Source organism: Rattus rattus, chromosome 8 (genome assembly GCF_011064425.1).
Source record: "Rattus rattus isolate New Zealand chromosome 8, Rrattus_CSIRO_v1, whole genome shotgun sequence".
NCBI classification, from domain to species: Eukaryota; Metazoa; Chordata; class Mammalia; order Rodentia; family Muridae; genus Rattus; species Rattus rattus.
This window is the reverse complement of record NC_046161.1, coordinates 52,766,664-52,780,218: the sequence shown is the minus strand read 5'-3', so window position 1 is coordinate 52,780,218 and position 13,555 is coordinate 52,766,664. Positions and strand designations below refer to the sequence as shown.

Below are 13,555 nucleotides of genomic sequence, written 5' to 3'. Positions count from 1 at the left end.
TGCCAGTGTTGTAGTAATTCATTTGCTTTGAGAAATACGAACCTGAAATTAGAATGTAACTGAAAACACCTAAAATCAAACAGGAAAACAAGACAGCCTAGGCATAATAAAGCTGAGCTAAGAACTCACTTGTTTACTGTTTCTTTCCTTTCTCTTATGCTAAAACCTTTTTAGCTTTCTATTAAAAATTTTTTCTGTTACATAAATATGACAGTTTAGATCTTAAGCATACAGAATCATTCAAAGAAAATAGGTTGCTTATGATAACATGATGCTAGTATAAACCAAAGACAGATAGGAATAGATATCTGTTCACAGCATCCCTCCTGGTTCAGTTTCATGTATATCAGCCATGTGTGCCTTTCAGATTACCCACACCCCCACATCCCCCCGGGCAGCATAAGTAAAGAAATCTTATCAAAAGGTACTGTGGGAGGCTACATCAGGAAGCATTCACTTCTATTTCATTTCAGGGTTTTTGTTTGTTGTTTTGTTTTGTTTTTTTGACAGGGTCTTAGTGTGTGTGTGTGTGTGTGTGTGTGTGTGTGTGTGTGTGTGTGTGTGTGTGTGTGTGTGTGCCCTTATTAGTTAGCATACAGACTGGCCTAGAACTTACTGTATAGCCTAGGCTAGCCTCAAACTTGTAAACCTACAGTTTCTGTCTTCCAAGATTTGGGATTTCAGACATTCTATCCACCACTCCTGTCCACAGAAATTTTTAATTACAGCTAATTTGCATTCAAGAAAGGAAATAATTCTTACACCTAACAATAATTTATTTCCTAATCTGTATGCCTCTGACCTTATTTTTTCCTTATAAAACCTCTTCTGGAACTTCTGATGTTTTCATTCCAACAAAATACTTACTTAGAAGCTAAGATAAGTCTAGATTCAAGCAAGTATGTCCAAGCCGTGTCCATGGGCTGCATGCACACTAGGATAGATATTCTGCAGCCTAACCCAAGAATTATAGACTTAAAACATGAGGGCTTTTTGGGAGTTTCTCTTGTAACATGGCTCTCAAGCATGAGTTTTTGTAGATGACAACATTATGTCACATGCCTAGTAGAGTACACTGCTTTAAGACATAATAATCTCCCCTAGAGAAGTTTGAGGGTTTTTTTAAATTTAATTAAGTTTTGTTTGTTTATTGTGCTAGTGTTTTGTCTTGAAACAAAAGTCTCGCTATAGCTCTAGCTGGCCCTAAACTCACTATATAGATCAGGCTGGCCCTAAACTCACTATATAGATCAGGCTGACCCTAAAGTCATAGATATCTACCTGCCTCTGTCTCCCAAGTGCTGAGAATGATGTGCATCACCACATCCAGTGAGTTAGAATTATTTAAGTTATTATTAATTGATTAATTAAGTTATTAAATAATTATTAATTATTAATAATTATAATTATTATTAAATAATTATTTAATTTTTTTTTTACTATTAAGTAAGTAATTTGGTGGGGCTCCCAAGTGCTCTTTATGGTTACTCTCCTCTTTCTGCAGTGAATTGGGTTTGATAGCATGTACAATCAGGAGCAACCCTTTGACATGTTCAGTCTTTTCCTTGCACTGCCTTTCCTCAGAGTATAGTGATCCACTGGCAGCCCCCTTCCTCAGCCACACAAAATGGGCAGATTACTGGCTACAAGATTCGGTATCGAAAGGCCTCCCGAAAAAGTGATGTCACTGAGACAGTGGTAACTGGGACACAGCTGTCTCAGCTGATTGAAGGTAAGTAAGCTGCTTTGCATACACAGTCAGCGGCTAAAATGTGGCTCTTCCTTAGACCTGAAATGAGGCTGGTCTAAAACTGCTCTAAGCAGTTGTTTTATAGAAACAAATTAAAAAATGGTTTACAAAAAATTGAAACAGTTTTTGATACAAATTAATGGAAAATACTCTGGTGGATTCCCCCATTGCTGAGGGGTTGAATTGTGTTTGATTTTTTAGTTCCTTTTTATTCTGTCCACATTATTGGAGTTTAAAATACTTTGTAATCTGAAAATGTAAGATAGACTTCACTCAACCAAATTGCTAACAAATCTTAAAACATGCCAAACTGAAGAATATTTGAATAGCTGCAATATTATAATTACATGTGCTGCTATGCACAGTGTAAAGTCTTAGAAAATTCTATCAGAAATAGCTCTCTTGTATAGTTTTCCTTTTATGTATAACAAAAAATATATCTTATCAGATGGGCTCGAATGTGTATCTAATAAAAATATAGATAACTAAGAACTCTCTTTCTTACACAACTGTGAGAACTGGCCAAGCAAGGCCGGACTCCTTTACAGGAGAATCTTGAGAGGCAACAAGTAAATGAGGATAGGGTCTAGGCGTTGCTAACTAATAAGGGCTAAAGCAGCGTCCGTTGTGCTCAGAGCACAGCGAAGTACCCGCTGAGTTAAGCGTCATCCAAAACCTCTGTAGAGGGAAGGATAGCTGTTCTCTGGAAGCGTGTCCCCGTTATCCAGGGATGAAAGCTGCGATCTGCATGAACTAACATTGAATATGCAATGTGAACAAAAAAGATTCTTGGAGGTTTGAAGCATTAACTTGAAGCTTTCTAATGGGATATGCAAAATGGATTACTGAGAATCCATGTCAGTCATCGAATTAGACAGTTAATCTGTAGCTGGACAGAATAGTTGTTGTAGCACTTAACACACATTACCCTACCTTTATGTCTGCTTCGTGCCTTAGTTTTACTTCTTAAACTGACAGTTATTTAGAGGGGAGAGGAATTCAGCCTTTTCATACTCACCTCTCTTTTGCCTGAACTTTCATATATTCTTAGCCTTCTAGAGGCCATGGAGTGACAACTGGATAATTGGATTCTTTCAGATCCTTATTGAGCCATGTTTGTGTTTATTTTAAGGTTTGGTTCTTTTATAATTGCAAACACATGCAGTATTCTCCTGTACTTTCTGACTAGATGGTCATGGGTAATGGGCCTAGGGAGATGGCTCAGTGACTAAGCACGGGCTGTTCTTCTAGAGGACGTGGGTTAGAGTCTCAACTCCCACATGGAGTCTAAGTCTGGGCTCAGGGAATCCAACATATTCTCTTGGCCTCTGAGGGCACCAGACACATGCATGGTACACATACGTACAAGCAGAGCACCCATACATAGAAGATAATAAAGAAAAGTAAATTTTTAAATGGGGAGGTAAATTGACATGGGTCCACCAGTTGTTCCCCTCTCTGTCTTTGCTTTTTATGGGCAAACATTTAGGATGACACACACAGGACAGAGCCTTCTGTCTCTTCTTACTGTGTGCCAGGGTTGGTTACCTTAGCTGCAGCATACCTTTCATCCCAGCCTACTTACTTATGTTTTCAATATCTCTGTCTATATTGGGGTTTCTGTACTGTACTGCTGTCCAGAGATCCCAGTGTTTTAGACATAGAGAGTTAGGATGATATTCATAACCTTAATGGTCATTATCTTGTATTTTAGTGCTCTAAAAATGAACATGTGAATGGATGCATAACGTCATATTAACTGTTGTCCTGCTTTGTAGGTAGACTTTTATCTGTGAATCTTTGTTGCTTTTACATTGGTAAATCATATACTTTATTAAAGCTGGTAGTAAATAAAGAGTTATATAAGAGAAAAGTTTGGGATTTCTTCTTTTACTATAAATACACTTGTTCAACTCGTTACTGAAAAATAGATTTCTAGGCCATATTTGATGTTGAAATTATTTCAGCTGTGGTTAGAGCAGGTCTCAAAGAACAGAGGTAACCTGATAGGAGTTACATCTTTACATTCTTTTCTGGGTTTTCTGATAGGAGTTACATCTTTACATTCTTTTCTGGGTTTTCTGATAGGAGTTACATCTTTACATTCTTTTCTGGGTTTCTGATAGGAGTTACATCTTTACATTCTTTTCTGGGTTTTCTGATAGGAGTTACATCTTTACATTCTTTTCTGGGTTTTGGTGTCTTCTGAAACCAACTGATTTTGATCCTCTGTAACTACTCTTTCATTACCTATGACTTCTTTTTTGGCTGACAGGATTGCATTAAATAATCCAAGAGGTGCCTTCATGCTCTTAAACAAAAAAGCTCTTAACTTCCTGGGAGGGGTTAGTCTTTGCTGTTTTACCCTGAGTGGTGTAGGCACTGAGAATTACCCCATGTTGTATTTGCATGTTTATGAACTTACACTTTATTGAGCTCTGGACTGAGTTGGTTAGGTGAGATGTTTCCTTTTACAGGAATTACTAACTTTTTGTTTTCCAGAGCTCTCGTTTCAGCTTTTCTCTTTTGTCTGATCCTCAGGTCTTGATCGGGGGACAGAATATAACTTCCGAGTAGCTGCTCTCACAGTCAATGGTACAGGTCCCGCAACTGATTGGCTGTCTGCTGAGACCTTTGAAAGTGACCTAGATGGTAAGTAAGATTCAGCAGTGAGCAGGAATGGCTCATAATAGACAGATACTAACTATCACCAGGGAGTCAAATTGGAAAGCTATTGAGTTTAGCTTGTCTGTGAGTATTGGAATGTTGTGCTGCTATTGTTGCTGTGAAACAATAGAGCTCCTAAAGGTATAATCATTCTCCAGCATGTAAAGAGGTTCCAAAGGAAACAGGCTCAGAACAATAAAAATGTATAGGGATTTGAGTTGAGTTTTCTTACTGAGGCGAATAAGTAAATAGATAATCTAAAATGTCAGGCTGAGCCACATCACTGTGTACCCATATTTCCTTTGCAGCTACCTCTTTCCTGAGTCATGGAGACCGTGTGCTTTTCCTCCCGTTTGTTCAATAAGTAGTACCAGGTGGTTATGTGTAGTTAGTTCCTTTCACAGTGATGGTGCCAGATTTGGGGAGACCAAAGACCTATATCCCTATTCTGAGTTTCAACTAAAGTAGCAATTTATGTCTTGAGTAACATACATGAAAGATGTATTAAACTGCTACCTTTTAAAATCTGTTAGTCATCTAACAACTGGCTTTGGTGCCAGTTTTTCTGGATGGTTAATTATCTGGGGAAATAAATAATTGGTACCATTGTTGTAATATGATATTTGATTAACCTGTTCCAAACAGGTTTCTAGTTTGTTGATGTATCTTTCTCATTAAACCAATAGTGAATGGAATGAGCAACTAGGTTTTATTTTCTTAGGAAAAAAAAAAATCATAGACCATATTCCACTGTAGCTATAGATTCTCTTTGAGTTCTTGGCTCAAAAGGGAGTTGTGGGGATTTTGTTAAAGCCCAAATATTTTGACAGGAACTAAACAACATTCACCAAGGATAAGGAAACATTCTACAGGAAATACATCTCATATTTCATTTTTCTGCTTTCCTTCTCAGAATCTCGTGTTCCTGAAGTGCCTAGCTCTCTTCATGTCCGTCCACTTGTCACTAGCATTGTAGTGAGCTGGACTCCTCCAGAGAACCAGAACATTGTGGTTCGAGGGTACGCCATTGGTTACGGCATTGGCAGCCCTCATGCCCAGACCATCAAAGTGGACTACAAACAGCGCTATTACACCATCGAAAACTTGGGTATGCTTGCTAGGTAGAAAGGATAATCATGCATGTGATTTCTTTGATTTTTAAATTTTATTATACTATAATTTTATTTTTGCAGAAAAATTGTAACACTTGTGGAAAGAATTTTGCTATATTCTTCTTAGAGTCTTCATCCAGATTATGCAGGATTAATTTTTTCACATTTCTTTTATTCTTTTCTATTTTCCTTTGTGTATATTTCCCCCTGAGACATACAAAAGTCAGTTGCAGACATGATAACTCTCACTAATCACTAGCATGATCATGAAATTCCAAATAGCTTGCTTATTGAACTAAAGACGTTAAAAATTGCATATTTGACACTTTTCTTACCATTGTTCCTTATGACAAAAGAAAAAAATGCTATTTTCTGGTTGAGAATCAGTGTTGAGTGTAATTATCATGTCTCGTTAGCTTTTGATTCAGAACCAGTTCTATGGTTGGTTGATTTTTTTTCCCCCCTGATCTTAATAAATGACATTTGAAAATACATACGCAGGCCATTTATGTTCCTCAAATTAGGTGTGTCCAGCACTTCCACAGTACATCTGGGTTTATACACTTTGTAGGGGAACGACATAGTGTTGGGTTTTTGTCAGTGCCTCATATTAGACACACAGAATGATATCCAGTGCTTATTATCACTTTCCTTTGTATTAACATGTATTTCATTAATAAGATACCTTGATTTTTGCAAATACTTGGTTTCCCATCAAACTTATGTACAGTTTTAGGATATATATATATATATAGTAGGTTGTTACTGGTCAAACTTTGGGAAGATTCCTTTCAGCTCTTTTATTATACAAATTGAAAACCTGATTCTAAACTTTATTTTTAAAAGCAAATAACAAAATAGCTATTTTTGAAAAAGAAAAAAGTTGGAAAATGCATAATACTTGACTTGATGATAACTTACTAAGTTAAAACGATGGAGACTCGGTGATACTGGTGCAAAGGTTCAGGTTATACATTAACGGGATAATCAGTACTTGATATTAATGTTCTCAGTTGAATTTTTAACAAAGGTAATGAAGTGATTCAGTACAGAAAGGGTACCTTTGTAACTAAGGGCATGGGACTAATTGAATGTCTATATGGAAGAGGAAAAAAGAACACCCAAAAAACAGACTACCATAAACAACCACAAACCATATGATTGACAAAGTAGAGTCATTGCAAAGGCTCAGTGGGTAAAATACCTGCTGACAAACTGAGTTTAATCCCCAGGACCCACAGGCAAGAGAGAACTAACTTATGTGAGTTGTCCTCTGAACAGAGAGAGAAAGAGGGAGAGGGAGCGGGGGAGAGAGAATGAATATGTCTGTGTGTCTGCGTGTCTGCTCTTCACCTATGTGCAGTGTCCATTGATCAGAAAAAGGGCATCAGATCCCCTGAAACGGAACTTAGAGACAGTTGTAAACTGCCATGTGGCTGCTGAGAATCTAACCTGAATCCTCTAGAAGAATAGCCAGTGTTCTTAACTTCCAATGCATCTTTTTACCTAGTTCTTAATCAAAAACTTAAACTTATGCTATTGATGAGACATCGATAGAAATAAAACGGCATGTCGATGTCTATATGTTAGAGAGGGCAGGAACAAGATAAGGCAAGGGGCAGTGAAAAAGTAAAGTAGGGACAGAGTTTTCATAAGATGGGAGAGAGGAAAAGAAGGAAGAACCAAGATGGAGGCTGAGAAGGATGACCCAAATCTGTGTGGCCTTAAATGGCCACAGATACTTACGAATATTTCTTAAGAGATGGATTTTTATAGGACAATTTGTCTTATCTAGGTGGGCAGTTTATATCATTATCAGTTGGTCATGAGTTTATTGTGTGGACGTTTTGTGAATTAAGAATTTAAGGTATAAATCTGATTGCTAAATTACAAGCTTATTGAGTTTTGATTTTAACGGGTTACTGGGAGTTGTGACTATAACCACAGGGGGCAGATGCTGGGAATGTGAACAGAGTCCACAGTAAGAGAACCATAAGATAGGCGGACTCTGTAGGGAACTGTCGTGGAGGTGACCTCCTGCCTTGGGAACTAGATGATAGAGTTGCAAGAGGGCTTTCCCGCTCAGATGGTAGCCAGTGGTGGCAGTGTGGGATGGAAATGGGGAGCTTATTGGGTGACACTTTGCTGACTGAGATGAAAATACCCCACAGATGCCATGTGGCCCACCAGTGCCAATACTAGCATGGTTGGTAGATTCTTTTATATATTTACCACAACAAAGGCAAGTCACAGAAACGAAGAAAATATCAGCTATCCAAATGTCTCACAGTTTGATGCTAGAATATGTAAAAATTCCTACAACTTTTAGTAAAAAGGAAACCAGTCAAAAATGAGCAAAAGATTTGGTTAGACACTACACTAAAGAAGACCTGTGAGCAGACAATGAAGTTGTGTGGTAGTCTAGGAAGAAGATACTCGGATGGAAAATGAACATGTTAAAAGATGCTTAACACTACTAATTGTCAAGAGAACTGCAAGAGACTCCTCAATGAAACACCACTGTGTGTCCCCTGGAGTTCTCACATTTGCTGTTAAAAATGTTGATAGTACAGCTACTTTGTAAATGGAAGGTTGTTTTGGTTTTTTTTTATAAAGTTAGCCATACAACAGTCCCACTCAAACACATGCCCACTTAAAAGGTTTGAGAAAATACTTTATTTATGATAGCCTGAAGAGGGAAATATTAGAAATTTCTATCAATTAGTTAATATTAAATTGTATAATATCTTTGTCATAGAAACTACTCAGTAATTAAAATTGATAGATTGGCCGTCAATACACACAGCAGAAGAAATGAGTCTAAGAAATGTGCTGAGCAAAAAGCCAAAGACAAAATAATATTCACTGTTGTTGTATTTTTAAGATACTAAAAATATGCAAAACTTAGCCATACTGACAAATTTATAATCAGTGGTTGCATTATCAGTGCTAGGAGTTGATGTTTAAGAGCATAGCTACTTGGAAATGTCCTAATTTCTCTATTTAGGCATTAATTGCATAGATATGTTAATTTGTCAAAACTTACTATCCCTTTAAATACATTTATTTTATGCTAATTATACCTCATAGTTAATTTTAAAAGCAAAAGTGAGAAATACCAATTTTTTGATAATGAATTATGGGCCAGCAAGATAACTGTCTTAATTAGGGTTCCTATTGCTGTAACAAAACACCATTACCAAAAGCAAGTTGAGGGAGGAAAGGGTTTATTCAGCTTACACTTCCACATTGCTGTTCACCACTGAAGGAAGTCAGGACAGGAACTCAAACAGGGCAGGATCCTGGAAGCAGGAGCTGATGCAGAGGCCATGGAGGGTGCTGCTTACTGGCTTGCTTCCTAAAGCTTGCTCAGCTGCTTATAGAACTCAGGACCACTAGTCCGGGGTTGGAGCTATTGACAATGGACTGGGCTCTCCCCATCAATAACTAATTAAGAATATGCCTTACATCCAGATCTTTTTTTTTTTTTTTTTTTTTTTTTTTTTTTTCAGAGCTGGGGACCGAACCCAGGGCCTTGCGCTTGCTAGGCAAGCGCTTTACCACTGAGCTAAATCCCCAACCCCTTACATCCAGATCTTATGGAGGCATTTTCTCAATTAAGGTTTTTTCATTTCAGATAACTCTAGTTTGTTTTTTTTTTTAATGGATTTATTTATTATATATGAGTACACTGTAGCTGTCTTCAGACACACCAGAAGCAGGCATCAGATCTCATTACAGATGGTTGTGAGCCACCGTGTGGTTGCTGGGAATTGAACTCAGGACCTCTAGAAGAGCAGTCAGTGCTTTTAACCACTGAGCCATCTCTCCAGCCCATAACTCTAGTTTTTATGTCAAATTGATGTAAGATTCACCAGCACTGAGCAAGTAAAGGTGCTTGCCACCAAGGCTGACAATCTTAAGTTTGATTTCTAGGAACCACTAGCAGAAAGAGAAAGCCAATTTTGCAAGTTGTTCTCTGACATCATACATGTGCTGTGGCATGTGAATGACTACTCACATGTGCACATAAACAGATAAATGTAATTTTTAAAGTTAATATAGTAATAATAATATAATGAATTGATTTGTGTGACCGTAACTGCCTCTCCTAATTGGATTTTCATTATTAATATTTCTCTGAAAGATTTTTCTCTTAATTCATAATCTCCTCTTAGGAATTTTTTATTCAGCATTGCTTTGTAGACATCTTTCCCAAGAACAGCTTTAAGGGCCATAACAAATGAGTTCCCAAACCTTTTATGGAAGAAAATAAGCAACAGTTTATAAATGTAGTCAAAAACAAAATATACTTTCTGTTTTCCTTCCAAAGAGAGACAGATCAGCTGAACCCAGGAGCCATCTCCACATGAGTAGTCTTGCAAGCGATTGTCGAATAGCAAAACCAAAGCTTATAGTGGGTAAAATGTCCCTGTGATGACCAGCCTCCTGCTGTTTCCCGTGACACTTCTGAAATGAAAGTCCTTTGCATTTCAGTCAGGACTCAGTCCTTGACCTCCTGGAACTTTCAGTCTAAGGGAGAGCCAAGGTAAAACACAAGAAACAAAGATGTGAGTTAAAGTGAAGTATGTGCAGAGAAAAAGGCTGAACAAGGCGCACAGAACAGCCCACCCAGAAATACAGCGGGGCTGCAAGGTGTAACCAGAATAGTGTTTGAGGCACAGTGGTGAGAAGGAGCACAGAGCCTGCTCAAGAGAATAAGCAATAGACTACTAGAAAAGACTCAGGTGTCACCCTGGGCATTAAGATTGGCAGGACGATGGAGGGGCTGAGGTTGGGAGACGGAAGGAGGATGAGGAAAGATTTGAGATGTCCCAGAGCAAGTTCCAAACTATTAGAAAAGAAGTGTTCATTGAGAAATAGTGAAAACAAAATTTGTTCAGCAGAAAGTAAAATATGTTTATTAGCCCGACTTAATATAAGAGTCATGGAATATTAAGTGAAAGAAGCAAGTCAGAGGTGAAGATGTTTATGTAGAAATCATCTGTCCATCAAACTTAAACTCTCCTGAGCTTGAAGGACCCTCTAAAGCAGTGATTCTCAGCCTTCCTGATGCAGCCACTCTTTAATACAGTTTCCTCATGTGGTGACTCCCAATCATAAACTTATTTTTGTTGCTACTTCATAACTGTAATTTTGCTACTGTTATGAGTTGTAATATAAATATCTTGTAATATGCAACCCTGTGGTGGTTGAGACCCACTGCCCTAGAGAGACTGTTCTCTTAGTCTCCTTGCGAATCATCAAATCCCAGACATGCCTTCTCTAGTCAAGAAGTCAGTGCTCTGGATTGGGACATTCTCTGGAATGCTGAAGACACTTCACTCTCAGCTTATCTCCTGCTTCTCTACCTTAGCTGTGAGGTCAAGGGTGGAGGCTGCATCTGCAGGCTTCTGGCACACAAGAGCCTTATGTCATACGGTGAGCATCTTAAACTTTAGTAGACCCCAGGAGAGGAAGAAGAGTCCACCTCTACTCTAAAGACTAAACCAACAAGTTGATGGAACCAATTTTTTGTAGCATGTGTGCTTCTATCTCCACATCTTTTCATATACCAAAATAAGCCATCCCACTAATAATTTTCTGCAATTAGATAGATACTTCTGTATCTTTTTAATCCTATAGAGAGCATTAAAAAAGTTGTTTTGATTTCTTTCCCTCAGATCCAAGCTCTCATTACGTGATTACCTTGAAAGCATTTAACAATGTTGGCGAAGGCATCCCTCTTTATGAGAGTGCTGTGACCAGACCTCACACAGGTAGGGCATCTGTCTGTCTTAGTCACCTGTACTTTTCCCAACTGCTTTTGTAGAGTATGACTCAGGGGTCTCCCTGATGGGTGTTCATGAACAAAAAAATCATGGCAACTTGGAGTACAGACTTGGAATGAATGAAAGACTAACTTTCTAAAGGCTACCACATAAGCCATTTTGGGTAGATGTATATACTTTTTAATATGTTAGAATCTAGAATGAATAGAGAGAATTATTTTCAGTATTCATCATGTAGGAAATATACACATGAAGACTATTACATTAGTGTAACAGTTATTCATAAACAAGGATTGTCAGTTCAGATTTCTTAGTTATATATAAAATGAGTTACTGTCTCTATGTAAGAAAACATTTAAAACCTGAACTTATAAAATAAATGAGTATGTGCATTTAGAAGACCTAGCTAGGAGTTGGAAAAACCCAAAGGTCTCTCTGTCCTGCATTCCAGATGTGGGCCTCAGTGATTTTTTTTTTCTTTTTTACTCACTCTGGCCTCCGTTTTGCAATAGAGAGTGTGTCTGCTGCATAGAACACAGCGCATACATGCATTATTCATCAGACAAGTACTATGGTCTCTAAACTTCGTCAGTACTGTGCCACTTGGATCTGTAATAATCATGGCATCTACCGTTCCTGACGGAGACTTGTTCACTACCTTATTCTGACTCCTAGAGAAAGTACAGCAGACAGTGCAACATGGTGTCAGTTCACCTCTTAAGGAAGAGGAGTCCGGATAAATTCAACTGTGAGCCATTTCTCTCCTGCCTCTACACTTAACATCAGCAAGTCTGAATTGGCTTAGCATGGACATTCGCTTTGAGGGATGACCACATGTCCAGTGACAAGCAGTTGTAATTCATGTCCCAAAAACACAGCCATATCTACTAAATGTCAAATAGACCACGAGCTTTATGTTGCTTGTTCAGAAATTATACTCTGGATTTTAAGAGCAATTTTGGTTTTTTGTGATCCTTTTTCTGACAGCAGGTAACATTTTCAAGGAATTTGAAAAAATTCAAGCATATGTGTGTTAACATGATCACTCAATTATAATTTTTCAGTGTCTTTAGAGTATTGTTGGCAATATGGTTAAGTATTAATTTGCTTAACATTTTCCTACGATTTTTCCTTTAAAGAAAATCACATTAGAAGTATTCTTCTGAATGAATGAGGGCTATCTATTAACTCTGGATTTTCTTTCTTTTTCTCCATTTCTCATCTTTCATTCCATTATACTCCCCTGCATTCCCTTTTATTTTTGTTTATGTTAAAATGCCACTTCCCTTTCTTAATTACTTTTTACCCAGACACTTCTGAAGTTGATTTATTTGTTATTAATGCTCCATACACTCCAGTGCCAGATCCCACTCCCATGATGCCACCCGTGGGAGTTCAGGCTTCCATTCTGAGTCACGACACCATAAGGATTACCTGGGCAGACAACTCCCTGCCCAAACACCAGAAGATTACAGACTCCCGCTACTACACAGTCCGGTGGAAGACCAACATCCCAGCAAACACCAAGTACAAGGTACTGGACATTTGCCTTGAGTGCAAAAAGCTAATCAATGGAATTTTCTTATTCTAAAGTTCTTGATTTATACTTTTCCAGAATGCAAACGCAACAACGTTAAGCTATTTGGTTACTGGTTTAAAGCCAAACACGTTGTATGAGTTCTCTGTGATGGTGACCAAAGGCAGAAGGTCAAGTACGTGGAGTATGACAGCTCATGGTGCTACCTTTGAATTAGGTATGTATGATACAAATCCGTGTTACATGATACTTCTTCTTGTAAAACATGAACGCCTGTGGAATTCACACTGTTGTGACATTCTCAGCCATGGGACATCTTACCACCTGCTTCGACAGAGTGCCCGGAGTGCCCGCAGTACACATATTGCTCTCTACAGAGCCCAATGGACAGCCACGTTTCAGCTGTGCTTCCATTACAACTATTGTGGATTTTTGGGTCACTTTGCTAAAACAATAGTAAATAGCAGAATAGTGTAATGTAAGACAGACCAGGTTTTAGAAACTACAAGAGTTCAATCTCAGGTCATCTATCTACCAATTGTTCTCATGAGCATCCCAACTAATCCCTCTGAATCTCAGTTTCTTCTACCTTATTTGGGTGATAGTCCCCCATTTCTAGTTTAGAAGGTTATTATAAGGTAAAATAAGGAACAGATGGAAAAGCATGTGGGTAGATACAAGATATTATTGCATTAAT

General features: G+C 38.1%; 1 protein-coding gene across 10 annotated transcripts in view; it reads left to right on the top strand.

Annotated features, from left to right (window-relative positions):
* Neo1 (neogenin 1) overlaps positions 1-13,555 on the top strand; it is a 153,079-nt gene that overhangs the window by 108,665 nt on the left and 30,859 nt on the right. For 8 of the 10 annotated variants that reach the window (XM_032909405.1, XM_032909407.1, XM_032909404.1 and 5 more), the window contains 6 exons: positions 1,585-1,732; positions 4,292-4,402; positions 5,331-5,525; positions 11,214-11,309; positions 12,632-12,855; positions 12,937-13,075. In XM_032909405.1, the coding sequence (XP_032765296.1) occupies positions 1,585-1,732; positions 4,292-4,402; positions 5,331-5,525; positions 11,214-11,309; positions 12,632-12,855; positions 12,937-13,075 (913 nt within the window). The remainder of the gene's footprint in view (positions 1-1,584; positions 1,733-4,291; positions 4,403-5,330; positions 5,526-11,213; positions 11,310-12,631; positions 12,856-12,936; positions 13,076-13,555) is intronic. The other 2 variants (XM_032909403.1, XM_032909398.1) reach the window with 1 other exon arrangement.